Source organism: Abrus precatorius, unplaced genomic scaffold (assembly GCF_003935025.1).
Source record: "Abrus precatorius isolate BTA unplaced genomic scaffold, Abrus_2018 Scaffold4, whole genome shotgun sequence".
In the NCBI taxonomy this organism is placed as follows: Eukaryota; Viridiplantae; Streptophyta; class Magnoliopsida; order Fabales; family Fabaceae; genus Abrus; species Abrus precatorius.
Genome location: NW_020874384.1, coordinates 19,289,142 through 19,306,396, shown reverse-complemented (window position 1 = coordinate 19,306,396; position 17,255 = coordinate 19,289,142). Strand labels below are relative to the sequence as shown.

At 32.0% G+C, this 17,255-nt stretch overlaps 3 protein-coding genes across 3 annotated transcripts; 2 read left to right on the top strand and 1 right to left on the bottom strand.

The window, feature by feature from the left end:
- Positions 1–482: 482 nt before the first annotated feature.
- Positions 483–1,234, top strand: LOC113865842. The gene has a single exon (XM_027500615.1). The coding sequence runs from the start codon at positions 763–765 to the stop codon at positions 1,120–1,122; it is 360 nt and encodes a 119-aa protein (XP_027356416.1). The 5' UTR covers positions 483–762; the 3' UTR covers positions 1,123–1,234.
- A 5,123-nt stretch (positions 1,235–6,357) lies between these two features.
- Positions 6,358–6,996, top strand: LOC113866278. The gene is made up of 2 exons (XM_027501158.1): positions 6,358–6,532; positions 6,719–6,996. The coding sequence occupies exons 1-2, from the start codon at positions 6,358–6,360 to the stop codon at positions 6,994–6,996; spliced, it is 453 nt and encodes a 150-aa protein (XP_027356959.1).
- A 2,189-nt stretch (positions 6,997–9,185) lies between these two features.
- Positions 9,186–10,429, bottom strand: LOC113865833 (transcription factor MYB77-like). Its single transcript, XM_027500607.1, has one exon. The coding sequence runs from the start codon at positions 10,361–10,363 to the stop codon at positions 9,692–9,694; it is 672 nt and encodes a 223-aa protein (XP_027356408.1). The 5' UTR covers positions 10,364–10,429; the 3' UTR covers positions 9,186–9,691.
- Positions 10,430–17,255: the final 6,826 nt, after the last annotated feature.

Genomic DNA, 17,255 nt, shown 5'->3' with positions numbered 1-17,255 from the left:
CTCTTGAATTAGATGTGGACAATCCTTAGAACCCTACCTGAGCCTAAAAAGTATACCAGAATCAGATGTTCACGCACTAGGAATTTAAAAAAAAAAAAGTTTCTCCCGTGTTGTTAAGGTTGTTCACTCATGCTTCATACAGTACCCAAACTCCTGAAAAAGCTCGTCGATGTTGTTTTGAAAAGGGCTTCTCGAGAAAAGGGTAAGCACTTTTCTCTCCAAAGATTCCACTTTTCTGATTTCTTTCGCCTTTCCTTTCGTCCTTTTACTGTCCCTCGGGGTTCCTCAACTCGGTAATAATAATTTTAACAATTTGGTAACCCTTGCAAAACAAGCCTTCCTGTCCTTCCATTTAAACTCCCTCCCTCTCTAATCAAAACCAGACCCAGAGGGATAGTAAAATAGATAAATATTAGACAACAATATAACTCGGTAATAATATTAAACTCCCTCCCTCCTTCTTTCTCTTTCCACACAGAACAAAGATCTCTCTTTATCTACAATATAACTCTGGTCCGGTCATCCTTTGCAAAAAGAATTTCAGAATGAGAATGTGTCACAACATCTCAAGCATCCATCTATGACTTTCTTTTCTTTTACGCTCTCGACCAACCAAATATCCTTTCCTAATTATCTTCATCTTACACCTTAGAAGCTTACACTGAGTAAAGTCCTTGCACATCACTCCACCCCAAGAAAGCAATTAACCATTGCAGAGGTAATTTCGGTTTGGTAGTAGGAAGCAAGTAGCAAGTGGTAAAAATGTCAATGCCAATGTATCAACAGCAAGAACAACCTCCTCCAATGAATGTGGCACAGCAATCACAACACGAGTCTGTGGGTCCCGTGGTTGGAGTTATGGTGGTTGTAATTGTGTTGGGGGTAATTGCGGTTATGATTGGAAGGCTCTGTTCAGGAAGAAGAATAATGGGTCATGGCCAGTACGATGTAGAAAGCTGGGCAGAGAGGAAATGCTCCACTTGCATCGATGGCAGAATTAACCTCTCAATAGCCAGACCTGGTGAGTCAAGTACCTCGCTTCCTCCAACACCAATCCACACCTCTCAAGATACCAAGCAACCAGCAGACCAGCCTTCTCAGACCTCAACACCAAACCATTGAATTATTTCTATGTTGCTTTCTTAACCATATTTTGTTGTCCTGTTTTTGTTTCAATTTTCATCCTTTGTCCTATTGCATCATCCTCATCAACTAGTTATCAAAATTTAGTGTCAGCCTTCAGATCTAATTTCTATATGCAACATATAAGGCTGCACTACTAGTTCATGCATTATCCCTGGATTCATTTTCAATTTACAGAGATAGTTTAATCATGTATCCTATAATATATTATTGTGTCAAACGTGTTAAAGGCAATAATTGTTAATTTTAACTATTGTTATTTTTTATTTTTTTTACAATTTTTATTTAGTCAAAAAATTTAACTAATAATTAAAGGCACTCCTTAACCTTAGTACTATTTCATCAAAAAGTAGCTTATTAAATAATTTAAAGGTCTATGTATGATATCTTCAAATAAGTCATTTTTATATTAATAAAAAAAAGTTATTACCTGTTTTCATACCATTAACGATAGTGTTTGACAGTGTTTACTGTTCATTTTAATTTTTAAATTTATTAGTGATAAGTTAAAATTTAAAGAGTAATGAATTAATTCTAAAATTATACGGAAATGGTAAATTCCCACACTATGTAAGGCTAGCATGAAACTATAGTTATATAACACTACAAAAGGATAAGTTTTGAATACATTTAACCAATGACGCATTAGTCTCTGGTAATCGTAATATAAAACCCACTTAGAGCAAGTATAATGGTAATTGCCTATTGCATAAAAATTTTATATTAAAATAAAGTATTAAAAAAGTAATTTTTTTAAGTTGTATAACATAGTTATATAAAAATTTATAATATTTATATTATTAATCTATTAAATTATATTAATTTTTATATTTTTAATCAAAAAATTTATATATGATTTTTTATCATGTACAATATTGCACATTTTTTAAAAATTATATATATATATATATATATATATATATTATCTTTAAATATAAAAAAAATTAATTTTTCATTTAATTATTAAAAAATCAAAATTGAATCTAGATTTATTCATACTATAATATGACATGACATGAGCAAAACAATGAACTTTAAGACGTGATTACTTTTACCGTAACATAGGTCATACTGGGTTTTACATGGTTACTTTCTCAGCTGTATCTTGCAAGGACGAAGAAGGAAAGAAGAGATACCAGCAGGCAGAGCCACCTCCCTTCCTTTATCAATGCTTTTTTCTGTTCACTCACTTTATTTCTTTTCCTTCATATAATATTCTAATATTCTTGTCAGGATAAACAAACTTTCAAAACATCACACCACAACTGTTTTATAGGACTGATTTGTAAGAGGAAAAAATACTGGTTTCACAAGTAACATTGCTCATTTATTTCTTCTTAAGTCATATTTATTATCTTTTTAACAAGACCTTACAAATGGTAAAATTAATTGTTCAAAATTCTTTTATTTTGTGATGGCATTTACTCTAACAGAGTGCACATAACTGGCAGAATCTGAGTGAAAGATAACATGCAGTCAAGAGCAAGATTGCAATTTGCAGCCATCATACTTAAAAAGGCTTATGTTTTGGGTCAGTTGTTCGTTGGGAAGGAGTACTAGTAATTTTGAAAAATGAAGAGACTCTGGCCTAGTTCACCTTAATTATTTTCTAGAAAATAATTTTTTTAGAGATTCTTTTAATAAATTTTTAATTAAAATATTTTGAATATAAAATAAATACTAATGTTACATTGATGATTAACAGTACAGAATATTATTAAGGAAAAAAGGAACTAACTATCACCTCCAAAACGATCTATTGTGTTTAATCATAGCCCTAGAATGGTGCCTCTTTGGGAATATATGTACTGAAATGACATAGTGATTCTGTGAGATCCTACTCACCCATACTTAAAAATACGTTAAAAATAATGTAAACATAAATTTAATATAAAATTATGAAATTATAATTAATAGTTTTAAAATGACCATATATAAATCTATATTTATTTAAATGTAAATATAAACATGCACTCAATATATCTTATAAATATAATATATTTTTATTTAAAAAATAAGGTTTAAATGATAAAAGTGGAGATTTTGTAACTACACTGTCCAATTTTATTTTTTTTATAATGGTGAGAATCTGTATCATTTACATGTATTATGCATTCCTTACCAGATGAGTGCTAATGATATAGTAAATGAGAAGGAAAAGATTATTTAACAAAGTTAATGATATAGTAAATGAGAATTATTTTAGATGGCTAAGTAGTAAGGTTTCTGTGAGTTTGTACAGATCACGTTTCGTCAAAAAAGATGTATGCAAAAGGAAGAGACAACCGCACCTCACCAATTTTTGTTGTGTCTTGCACAAGGGTTAATTATTGGACTGTCTAGGATCATCATGTGTATGTGGTTTCAGTCAATCATTTTGTGATCTGTGATTAAATTTTAATATTTTATTATCAATTAAAAAAGTATGACTTTGTCACGTGATAATTAGTCGACTAATAAACCTGAAAATTAAATTAGATTACTCAAAAAAAAAAAAGTCCTTACACAAGTTGCTCTTCTCTCCAATCACTGTTGGTAAATACTTATCGCTATGGCTCTATTACATAACACTTGTTGTGTCGTGTTTCCAGCTCGTCATTAATCAATACAAATTAGAAATGACAAAGCTCAGCAATTTAATTTAAAAAATAATTATCTATTTCTCTTCATGTTATAAAACAACCTTTAAAAATTATTTAATCACTTCATGAAAATTATAACTATGCAGATATCTCATTTTCTCCAACATGCGACCGTAAGAAAGAATCGTTATGATTAATGAGGCATAGTAGACACAGAGACATTAACAATGTCATGACATGGACATGCATGTAGGTCTTTGTCTCAATCACGGTTAAAAATGGACCACTCCTTGAAGATAGAGAAAGAATCAAAGCAGCTCAGTGACTTCAGGAGTGAGGACACGCTGCGATCAGATATTCGATTCCACACACTGTTACTGACATGGCGGGTTCAGTTGTTCCTTTAGCACAACCTACCGCTACCCCAACCATGCTGCTTCTGCTTCCAAACTTAACCTAATTTTGAGACATTTTCTCGTCTCAGTAGAATCATTTTATAAGCATATTATTATGTTGTTATTATTATCTTTTATTAATGTTTTAATTTTGGATTGTTTCAATTAATGTAGCTACTCGGATAGATCTCTGGACATGGCTACCTGACATACATTCAGATTGAGTGGGACCGTATACCTGACCTCATTACCCATAAATTCTTGTATGCAGGCACGTGAACATGCCGTGGAGCTATGCAACTAGTACCAGATGTGAATTATAAGATGAAAATTTTCAACTATTTATCAGATATTTGAGTTGAGGTGTTAAATTTGGATGAAGAATGCAAGTAATCTCAGGTTGGAGAGATCAAAGAATGATTTTCAAAAACAATTACTTAAGAAAGAAGTTTATAGAAATAACTCATTTAAAATGAATAAAGATAATATTACTGGTGCAATTGTGTGTTTATGGGATAGATAAACTATAGATACTCCCAAAAAAATTATAGAGAAAAGCAAACTAACTAGGCTTCTACTTCTGCTAACCACATGCTAATTAGCTTTTTCCCAGCCGAATGACTATTATATACTCTCATGTTAACTGATACTATTCTTATCTTTATCATCTTAAATTTATACTTATTTGTATTTGTATTGGTAATTCTATATTTACTTTTATATTTTCAAAAATATAATTAATAATTAGAGTAATTAACATTAATATCAAAATCAAATGTAAATAGTTTTTTTTTTCTATTTTTAGAGACGTTGTGTATGTTGTGTATGGACAACAATAAAACTTGCTATTATTTATATTTATAAGTGATGGTGCAATTGTGTGTTTATTGTGGTTCATGCATGACTAACCTAGACATATATATCATAAACCTACCATTATACTTGCTAATTATATATTTTTTACTTTTTATTTAAAATGTAAAAAAATGGCTTAAAAAAATGTTTGAACATTTAAGAATCAATGACATAATAATTTTATATTTTAAAAAACTTCTATAGACTTCATATTTAAATTAAGAATTTAATTTTTAAATAATAATTTTTTATTCTTTTATTGAAAAATAGTATTTCTTATATTTGAAGTTATAATTAATACAATCAATCCTATTTTGGCCTCAAATTAAAAAAAAAAGAAATACAATTTAATATATATTAGTATAATTACTAAAATATTTTTTAATTATTTAAAGGAGCTAAATAAATCTAAACAACATAAACAAGATTAAGGTCCCAATCTAGGAGATCAAATATCTAAAGAATTAATACAAAAGAAAAGAAGGAGGAGTAGTGAGCAGCACTTTAATTAGCTTCCGTGTACACACGCCCATAACAAATTGAATCTGTTTAAGTACATTCCTAATCCTACTAATTATATATTTAAAATAGTGGCAATAGATCTCAAACAAAACACAATATTTGTATTAAGGATTGTTTAAGAAGAGAAAAAAAAAAAGAGTAATTAAGGGATTGGATACTTTCTGTGATATAATATGATCATGAATTGGGCCCAGAGTGATGGGATTGGGTAGTTCAGCCCAATGTTGAACAAATGAAGAATATCAAGAGAAAAAGACTGCAGGCTTAATAAACTGAGTTTGTGTTGAATCTTCAATTTTGTATGACACTGGCGACATGAAAGACCAAACAGCACGCTGATGTTTGAGTCAAACATCAGCGAGCACCAACCCACATTACTAGTCTTAATCTCAGACACTGTAATTGTCGTCTCACGACCTTGTGTCCCAATTTTGTGCACTTTTGCCAAACTACACACCAACAAATCCTCTTCTAGATGCGCGTCACTTTAATACCAAACTAACATAGCTTCCTTTTCTTCACTCATTTGTTCACCTAACGAGAGCAATATAAATATTTGTATCGATCTCTTATGACAAATTGAAAACTTGTAAATTTCAATAATCAGTAAAAAATAATAATAAGCGAACAAAAAGTCATTGGGAGCATGTTGACTTGTAAGTATGAAAATGTGTGAGATTCTGATTTTTTGTTCAAGTCGCACATACCGACCGTGTGCCAAAATAACAGAATTTAATTGAAATTCGTGGGCGATAGATTGATTGATTAATGTTGAATCAGATTCTATATTAACCCTAGCACCAAGCCAGGGTATGTAACCCTAAACAGAATTGAGCCACAAATCCAATAATCAATAAAACATGCAGAAGCATTTGGGACGAGGAGTACTTGTGTTCCTTCTTGTGATCACGTGTGTGGCTGCAGGAAGCGAGGGAAGAAGCATTTTGGTTGGTGACTCTCAAGGTTGGCGTGCGGGCACTAACTACACTCAATGGGCTATCCAAAATAGTCCCTTCCACATAAATGACACACTTGGTAAGTACAAGTACCACAATCCATATCAACATCAATATCAATTAACTAATAGCATTGGTTTCTAGTCACTTTAAATGTTACATTTTCTCATAAAAATTCTCCAAACACCACTAGTTAATTTTATCCGTTGTCTAATTAATATATAAAGTATTGGATTGATTGATGCGGTGATTTTGGGAGGTGCAGTGTTCAAGTATCCGCCACCAGGAAATTCAACTGTTGCTCAGAGTGTTTACTTACTACCAAACCTCTGGAGTTACATAACCTGCGAATTCAGAGGGGCAAAGCTATTGGGGAGTGCAAATGAAGGGGCTGGTGAGGGCTTTACGGTTGATCTCAATCAATGGAGGCCTTACTATTTTGCCTCTGCAGAGGGAAACGCCTATGATTGCATTGCTGGCCTCACCAAGTTCATCGCTGTTCCATCTACACGCTCCCTCTCCTTCACGCATCACCCAAATTAAGCCATTTCCATTTATCATTATTGAATATTTGAATTCCAACTATAAATAAATGCACCCCTCTTAGCCAAACACACACACTGCTTTTAGCTCATTGTAAGGGTGTTAATGCACCCTCTGTCCTGTTGTGTTTTCCTTTCATGTATCTCCCAAAAACAAATCCTCTACCTTGTTTGGTTTGTGGATATTCGATATCATGTTGTATTTTTGTCTCGGTTTTTTAATAAGACTACTGTTTTTGTCTCTCTGTGTTCACGGGCTTCACTATGAAAGCCCGTTATCATTTTTCATTTGTGTCTGAGCAGTCTATATTGAGAAATCATGCTTAGGCACACATTTCAGGCCCATTATTGTTTGTTTGGTCTGACCAACCACAGGGTAAGCTAATTAAAACAATTTGCCATGCAGATTTGTTTGTCAAAAATGGAATTAAAATATTTGCAAGTAAAAAATATATTAAAAATAACTTTAAAAGAATCGATTTAACTTAAACTAATTTACAAGTTAAGATTATTCAAATCAAGTTTATTATCACCGACTGAAACGCAGAGTCAACTTTATGTTTGATTGCGTAACCTAATAGTTTTTCTTCGAGTAAGAGAGTTCGCGTTTTTCTACTTATTTTTACTATTTTAACTGTTGGCATGGAAAATTTTACACACTGCAGTCTCATGATTCCGTAAAAGTAGCGCGACTCTACGGTTTCATCATTACACTTACGCGTTAATAAGATTTAAGATCTAAACTTGGTGTTCAATTGCCCCGAAGCAAGTCATCATTAAAAGATGCTCATAGTAGCTAGTTGGGATACTATATTGGACAACAGAGGCATGTGATATCACAAATAACCCATGTCTCGAACAACGAATCTAAAAGGACCAAAAGTTTTTCTAGTTAACAGTGATGTAAAGTTTAACATAATCATATTGTGTATTGAAGTTTAATCAGTGATCAAATGCAACTTATCCAATAAAAAAATATGAATAAGCTTATTATGCATTGTAATCCATCTCAACGAAACTTTAATGAGTCTTCAAGTGCAAGTTAAACCAGCGGCCCCTCTGCCCCTAGCTATAGCTTGCTGCGTTTTAAATGCTTTTACGAAGTTTGTCCATTTTTGGTTAGAATCATAGGGTCCATCATCAAATAATGAACTAGTTCCAGGATCAAGAATATACGACCTTTTACCTAAGCCTTTGGCTGCATATGGTAGGAAATAATATCACATGTGTCTGCGTGGCAGGAACATTAAATTATTATTCACTATTTTTTTTTATCTGGATCGATATTATATTTTCTTAAAAGCAAATAATTAACACCAAATAGTTTCTCCACAAAGTTTTCTTAATTAAAAAATTGTCAATAACAATATGCTCACCGTCACTGAAAATGTTGTCGGATACAAAAAACTAGTCCATTAATCTCGAATATCGAGTAGCGCATGACCCTAATCTGCAGTCAGAAATAGGGTAATAATATATACATTTATTTGGATAAGGTACTGCCTGTGCTTTTATCTGATTGCTGTCCCGATTGGTTACCTACAGTCAATGAACAGAGTAATAAAATATAACTCTATATTAAAGAAAAAAAAAAGTATAATTTTTGTCAATTTCAATTAATAAAATTTTGAAACAATTAAAGTATTTTTTTTTGTAAAAATCATATATTTTCAAAATTATTATATCATTGTTTATTAACAAAAATAATTTTCAAAAATGTTCATCAATTTATAGAAGACAATAGTTTTTTATGCTATTGAAAATTTGATTTGCTTTTAAAGATTTTCTGGTACAATTGTTATATTTTTAAACTGGTTCTAAAATATTTTTACTTTAAATTTTCAAACAAAAAACATATTTGCATTTTTATTATTCCATGAATAACGACTTCTTGTGATTACTGTTTCTTAGATTTGCTATTAAGTGTGCTAGAATTATCAAATATGATAAAAATATTTTAATATTAACATTTATACAACTCAAAACTCTATTTACAATTTATCTGGTATGCATTTGAGTGATTGCTTTCAAACCTAATTGAAGTAATTTTAATTAATTATGTAGAATGAACTATATAAAATTCTCAAAATTACATAATGTGCAAATTCATATTTAACGGTGAGTCTGTTATCATTGTACCCAAAAAAAAAAAAAGGCTAACAACAGACACCCATTTAACATTCAATACTAATGTCTCAATTCCTTCAAACATTTCTGTAGGGATAGATTCTTCTCAAAACCTTTGCAGGTCTGGTCTGATAACAAAAATACTAAAGCTTAATCAAAATTTGAAAATAAAATAAAGCATAAAATAATTTTAAGGAGTAGGGTTTGGGGTTTCTATTAAATTGCGTTTTCTCAAAGATGATATTATCACCCAGGCAGGTCACAACTTTCCACCTGCCAAAATCAACATTCATCTTCAAACATTCCACTCAGTAAGTAATTGGCAAGCGAATACGTCATGTTTTTCCCCCGACGGATTTGTGTTTCCTTAAAAAAAAAAGGAAAGAAAAAAGAGCTAATAGAAAACGATGGTTCGCAAGAAAAATAAAACAGAAAAAGAAATTTGTTATTAACAGCACAAGAGTTTGATTCCCCGAAACGATTCTGAACCTAAGCAAGGCAATATCGAAGTGCAGAATAGTTTACTTGAAAAACAACAAAACATAAAAACGATTATGATTATAATTCATTCAATGAAAACCCGAGTTGTCAGAAAAATTAGACGACACATATTCCCTCACTTCCCTCGCAATCACATCTCTCATCATATCCCAAAACCCCGTCGGCACATTCTCCGGCGAGGGTCGGTGGTCGGCCACGGCCTCCTCGACCACACCACCGTTACGAACCCCGGGGGGAGCCAGAGTCAACGCGGTCAACGGGTCGTCTTCCAAGGGGCAAGGAGTAGAAGAAGAAGCGCCTCCGTCGTTGGGATTTACAATAAGAGAGCCACCCTTGGGTCTGCGCTTGAGCGTGGAGTTCCAATGGTTCTTCACGGCGTTATCGGTTCGACCCGGTAGTAACCGGGCAATGGTGGCCCACCGGTTACCGTACTGTGCATGCGCCGCTATGATGGTCTCGTCCTCTTGCGCTGAGAAGGGACGGTGCTCCACGGTGGGGCTGAGCTGGTTGCACCACCGTAGCCGGCAGGACTTGCCGGACCTGCCCTTTATGTAGCGGCTGATCAAGGACCAGTTTCTGGGTCCGTATCGCTCGACGAGTCGGGTGAGGATCCGATCCTCTTCGGCGCTCCACGGGCCTTTGATTCGGTCGGGTTTGTTGGGATTCCTCTGATTGGAGTCGGAAGAGGAAGAGTCGGAGGAAGACGCAGTGGAGGAGGAGCTTCTGTTCATTGCTTCCATTTTGAGATTGAACGTGGCAATGGACAGAGGGAGTGTGGTTTGGGTGTATATACGGAGAGAGAGAGAGTGATCGGTTAAAGGTGCATGCAGCGTAGTATTATAATAAATATGATGGCGAATAGTAATGAAAGGTTGCGAGCGCGAGGGAGGGAGGGAATGGGTTACTTCCAGGAAATTGGGCTTTTGTATAGTTGGTGGGTGTGGGGAGTCTAACTACAATGACTCTGCAGATGCGATTTGATTTGATTTACGCTTATGAGAGAGCGAGCTTTATGGCTGGCACACCCTCATCCAGGTTTGTCTTCCTTATTTTCTTTGACCATTTTGTCCCCTTTGAAATTTCCTGGTCACCTTCATTGCCCTTTTATTTATTATCATTTTTGGCAGCTCCTGGTTTTTGTTTCTTTCTTTGCGTATATGGATTCAGGTTCAAGCTTTATTCTAGTTATTCTTCCGTCCTCTTCTCCTTACTATTTTGGCTTATTGTAATTGATAACAGTTAGACTGCATTTGGGTATACTCAGGATAGAATAAAATTCAGACTAATTCGAGTTCACACGTATGTAGTCCAAATAAATAATCCAAATTGAGACCCGAGTATAGATTGGTATTCCCATTGAACAGCTGTAGAGAGTAGGCACTAGACAGTAGTAGTATGATATTATATATACACACATGAAACTAGAAATAAGAGGGTATGAATTATAAAATCATTCTCGTACTGAATAGGTAAGGTATGGAAATTGGGATGGTAACTGGATATAATAGTATTGTTAGGGGCACAAGTAGTTAATTGACTCTTAGTTGGGTGCGTTTAAAACATGACAGGAAAAGTCGAGCTGTTTAACACACAACAAACGTTTTTTAAAATGTTAATATAGAATACAAATATTACTAAAAAGGGCTGTGAGTGGGGTCCAAAGCCTTTTTGACTACTTTTGTTTGCCGGGCATACACATACAGCTGTAATGTAAAAGTGAAACTCATATTTTATCTTCCTAACCCTATCTATCGTCACCCCCAAAGGAAAGGAGTGGGACTGTGAGAGTGCTCAGTGCTGTGCAGCAATCAGTTATATTACCAGGCCATAAGCTGCAAAACCAATATTCAAAAATTTCACTGTTTGAAAGAAAGCCATGGAAAAAAAACATATATATATATATATACGCTTCCAAGATGACTTCAACGTCCTCCACGTAGGAAGGCCCCACTTCCAGCCTGTAAGAATCTCACGAGATTCAAGTTTAATCTCTTTGACTTTTTTCCCTCTAAATCTACCATTTGTTCCGGCCCCACAATTTTCTCCTTCAGCGTCACCTCACACACCAACTTCTATCAATCCCCCAACTCTCAACCTGTTCCCACCTTCATGTTTCCATAACCAGCCCTATCCTTATTTGTAAGTAGTAGGACTTTTTTCAATACTTTTTGTAAGTTTTAGATCATTTTATTAATTAAAAATGTTAATATCGGTTCTTAGAATTATTTTAAATAATTAAAAAATAAGTTTCATTAAAAATATTTAATGTGCTTTTAATGTAATAAATATTTTATTTTTAAAAATTATATTATTTTTAGATGTTTGACAAAATAAATATTAATTTTTTATGAAAATCAAAAACCAATTTTAACAAAATCGATAAGACTGAACACATACTGTTTAACGAATTGCTTATTATCATAAAATGCATTTAAACAGTCATTAAGTAGAGGTTTACTAAGGTTGTTAAGATATGTGTCAATGATTAAAACAAAATCAATATGTTGATATAGTTTTCTTCCCTTAACTGATATGTCATAAATTATTTAAGCTACTCTTTTTAACAACAGTATAACTTTTAATAGGCAAATGTTTATATTAAAAAAAATATAATGATTTTAATGTTATGAGTAGATATTTTGAACTTGTATACTGTCTCAATTTTTATTATTATAATGGATGTTTCTGTTCATTCGAAGTTAAGTTACCACTTACCAATAACAAATAAATATGAACAAATGGTGAGTACTGTGTCGTTTTGCATTATTTGTTGAATAAATGTTTAAACTCGTAGAAGCGATGATAAAAGGTTAATATATTAAAATGAGGGGAATATGTTAAAGCACGCGCCTAAAAGGAGTTAGGATGAGGGAAGGATGGAATGATGACAAAGAAGCCGCCCACGTGGCATAAATAAATGGGTTTTGGAGTGTTGTGGGTGATCTAAAGGAGGGAAGCAGTTGGGCAGTTGATATAAACAGCTGGCAACAAACTCTAACGCACCGACTTATCTTGTGATTCGTTAAGTTACATTGGAATTGGAATTGGAATTGAATGGAGCAGCACACCAACAAGAGTGTAGAGAGAGAATGGGTCGGGTCGGGTCGGGTGGGAGCATAATAATTGAGACTTGTACGTGGGGGCACAGAGGCAGTTGCAAAGTGGGACCTGGAATTAGAGGATGAATGTTTCATGCAGAATTTTAATTCCTGGAAGAAGAGGTTGATGACTGAGGAGTGTGAGAGGTTGCTCTCAAATGGGCCCGTGGGTGCTCCCTTCCAACCCATTTGCCGGTAGGAATTGGGCCCACTTCATGGAATGGTCAACCGCTCGTTTAATGTTGCCTCATCATCTCTCCCCTCTTTCCTTGTCACACATCCCTCCTTCTTGTCTTACTCTTCTTAAGATCCTTCATCCTGTGCCTCAATCTTTACCAAATTAATCCAAACTTTATTATTGCACTAACATTTTTTTTAATCTACACCATCACCTCTTTATCAACAATATTTATATAATACTGACAATTTCTTTCTCATTTTATAATTACCCTGTTCATTTTTATGTTATTATCGTTTTATCAAAACTTGTCAACTTTTTCTCAATGTTTGTTCCATGTCTCTTAATATTTTCCTTAGAATGCGTGTATATTGAATAAATTTCCAAAAATTTATGTGAACTATTTACCTTGTATAAAAATATCTAAATGCTTTATTTTGAATGACTATTCGTACCATTCCATACGTGATTTTATCAAGTAAACAATATTAATTTACGTTGTTATTAATTTCAAACATAATAATAAAAATTGTAATATATGTTTTTGTTTATTTCAAATTGTATTGTAACAACAAATTTATTGCAAGAATGAAAAAATATCACCTCAATATTTTTAAAACACTAAATTAACATTGAGTATGCTTGTTTAAAGGATTAGAAAATTTGAAAGTATTTAATCCATAAACTTATATTACTTGGTTTTTATATGTGTGTTATCAATTGTCTAATATATAACAATTGATTGACAAATGTATTGTGCTTACATCCTTATGTTATTATTATTATTATTGAAACAGTAATATTGACATCTTTAACTTTTATTAGCACGTTTAGGATATTTAAAAAAAATTATTTCAATTTCCTTTTTTTTATAATCCCGTATCAAAACAGTTCAATCAAAATATTCAGATGAAGAAATAGAACAGGATGCACCAGATAAGTTATATTCAAAGGAACAATGTTATGTTTTTAACAAAGAAATATTCATGTATATGATGACAATAATTTTACAACACATCTGATGGTATTTAATATTTTCAACAATGGCAACTTTCATTCTCGTGGCATGTAATAAACAATATTCTGTTCTAAATGAATTATCCTAAAAAATATTTTTAGATGCCATATCAAATATGAAAATATTATACCCTAAAGTTTATTTATTCCAGAATAATTTAACAATCCTTGAAAAAAATGCATTATTATTTTCTATTAAAAATAAATGCTCAGTGTTTTTTCTAGTTGTGGGTAATTAAACAACCCGACCAGAGGCCCAAAACAGCAAGGGTTCACTTGGACCTATTAAGTCTTGGCCCATGCAGTGTGGACCGGAACGTGTCACTTGTTCTGAACTGAAAACGATCAACCCAGCAAATCAGAAGCCTTAATTGGGAGGGCTTTTTCGAAACTCTAGTTTTCTGCAAGTCTTGGAATGTTTGATTATTAAATATTTCTTTATCTTAAAATGAATGGGCCCATTGCCAGTGTTATGTAAGTGTGGCTTTTCCTTTCCAGCCCAAGCTTATATACTGCATATTTGCTATTTCCTCTACTTCAATTTAAGCATTTTCTTAACATCGGTTTCGTGCTCTTTTGGAATAGTTCAATTATTTGAGATTGAAGGTGTGTTTGAGTATATGGTTTAGTTAAGTATTTATCTAATACTTTTTATACTTTAAGTTTCATCATGAAAACTATTAGAATAAGTTGAAAACAACACATAAATTAAAACATGAAAGGTGAAACATGCAATTAACTATAATCCGAGATCTAATACACAGAGATAGTGAAATAGACGATTCATATTTGATTTCTATTACAGTTTGTGAAACGCCAACTCACAAGAGAAATATCACCTTCATCCCAATATCAAAATTGAAATATATATGCCAAACAAAAATATAGCTATCCAAATGTAGAGCGCACACATCCTTAATAGGTCTCAACAGCTTTTTATTAAACAACAAAAATACATTAAAAAGGTTAATCATTTAATGTGTAAGTCATATGACATATATATAGATATATATATATATATACATATATAATTATTAAATAATAAATTCTTACGCTAATCAGTTAATAACAAATTAAAAGATATACAAACTAAATATTAATAAATAAATAAATAAATAAATTATTAAAGTTAAGATAACTTGCTCTTATGTTTTTACATGACATCAGGACTCCAATTTTAAAGAAAATTGAAAATTTATGGCCTTTTTAAAAGAAAAAAAAAAATAATAACCAATTTTGCGTATATCTCCCTTACTACACCTCATGGAAACAAAGCCGCGTAATTGCTGGATTAAGGATAAGCATCATATATACCTACCATTGTCCCCATGAATCATGATCAATGTCTATGAATATTTTTTAGTTGTATGATATGACAATGACATCATGCTCTATAAACAACGCGCTACACATAAATTTCTTATACAGATCTTTTTTGATGTTTTCCATCAATTGCGAGAAAAAGATGTTATCATAACTCTTGATGTTAACCTATGATTTTATGTAAAGTACTCCAAGTCTCTCACTAATAGCATAAACTCTAAACCTTGGGTATACTTTATTGAATTGATAAATAAAAATATATATAATCATTTTTTATTAGGTTTTGACTAATTATAAAAGTATGCCTCGTCTTGTTTTCAACATTTTTCAGTCCTAACCACACACACCTATGAAATAACTAAAATAAAACAATTTAACTTATTATAAGAATGAAAATAATAAATATAAATTATGGAATTTCATTAAAGGGTCAAATTCTTTTTTAAAAAAATCACATATTCTGAGTACTATTTTTTCAACAAAACGTTTTTAACTTTTTTAAATAAAAATATTTTAAAGAGTTAATTTTTTTATCATGTCAAATTTTTTATATTGGACATTTTATTTTTAATTTATAAATTTTAAAAACAATTACATAATATAGTTATTATATCATTTTTAAATTATTTAATTTAATAATATCGATAATATATATACATATATTCTCTAAGAACGCAGGGGAAAGGACAGAGCGCTGCAACCAAATACCTAAGTGGTGTCAGGTCATGACCTACAAATCTCATAAAATCTATATTAAATAAACTACCCGATTTATTACCAGATTATTATATATTATTAGAGAAATCAATTTTTTAAACCATAAAAGCGTAAAAAACTTAGAAGAGACCTTAATTCGCTAGATTAAAAAAGGTTTTAAAAAGAAAAATTACAACAATAGAACCAAAAACAAATAGATAATAAATCAGTAACAAGTTGTAAAAAAAATAAAAAGCCTTATAACAAGAATAAAACAAGTCATAAAAAGTAATGTGATTTTATTTTTATAGATTATATATGTACTTAGCAAAATGAATATCAAATAAAATTAGCGGTACAGTGCCTCATAAATTCTTTGAAACTACTGCAAGAATTCTTCAGTTATTATCTGAGCATTTTAATTTATTATGAGGCAGTAAATTGCAGATTTTTTATCATGAAAAAAATGCATACAAATATACAAGTGATCAAAATAAAAATGTTTAAAAATAACTGCATGTATGTATTATTTACAGCCATGTTGTTACTTGGTGTTCGAGCTCGTGAATCTCTTATGAAAATGTTACGTAAAAATTGAATTATCCTTAAATTATCTAATTTACATTAGCCGTTCCTGCTAAAATTGCCCTGATATTTCTTCTCCGTACAATTTATCCGGCTTTGATCACCATCGAAAATCTTGTCAACCTTGACAAAACTACTAATGGACAAACGGAGAGAGTAGAAAGACAAGAAACAAATGAAATAAAAAATGTTATCTCAAACCTGTGATTAAACGTTATAATTTATCGTTTATAGCTTTATCCTATAGCTTAAGCTGGATTTTTCCTTTCTGAAAGAATCGACTTGAGAATTTAGTTTATGATTTCGGGGGAGCCCAAACCAAGGCGGCTTCAGGATTAATTGGCTAGATCATATGACCATGAACTTTCTAGTGTCAGAATATATAAAAAACACGTAGTAGCTTGCAGAATAAAGAGATGACGGAGATAAAAAAAAGAAAAGAAAAGAAAATGAACTGTCTAATAATCTGCAGTTGCAAACTGCAGACAAAGACATGCACAGAGAAAAGCAAGACACACGAGAAGCCACTTTGGGTTACAGAATCGATCATACAAATAGCAATCAACATGAACAATTGAAAGGGGAACAAAGCATAGTATATTAGCGAGTTGAGAGTGTGGCGCGATTCATTTAATTAATCAAAAAGCTTGAGCTTACATTCTTACAATAATAATGAGACAATGTAAGCTAGGTACAAGGTACATATACATATATAAAGAGAGATATTGGTTCATT

Excerpts from the sequence above, each read along its gene's own strand:
- LOC113865842 (XM_027500615.1), top strand. The coding sequence starts at position 763 with ATGTCAATGCCAATGTATCAACAGCAAGAACAACCTCCTCCAATGAAT.
- LOC113866278 (XM_027501158.1), top strand. The coding sequence starts at position 6,358 with ATGCAGAAGCATTTGGGACGAGGAGTACTTGTGTTCCTTCTTGTGATC. Across the intron at positions 6,533-6,718 it reads CCACATAAATGACACACTTG|TGTTCAAGTATCCGCCACCA; the intron begins GTAAGTACAAGT and ends TGGGAGGTGCAG.
- LOC113865833 (XM_027500607.1), bottom strand. The coding sequence starts at position 10,363 with ATGGAAGCAATGAACAGAAGCTCCTCCTCCACTGCGTCTTCCTCCGAC.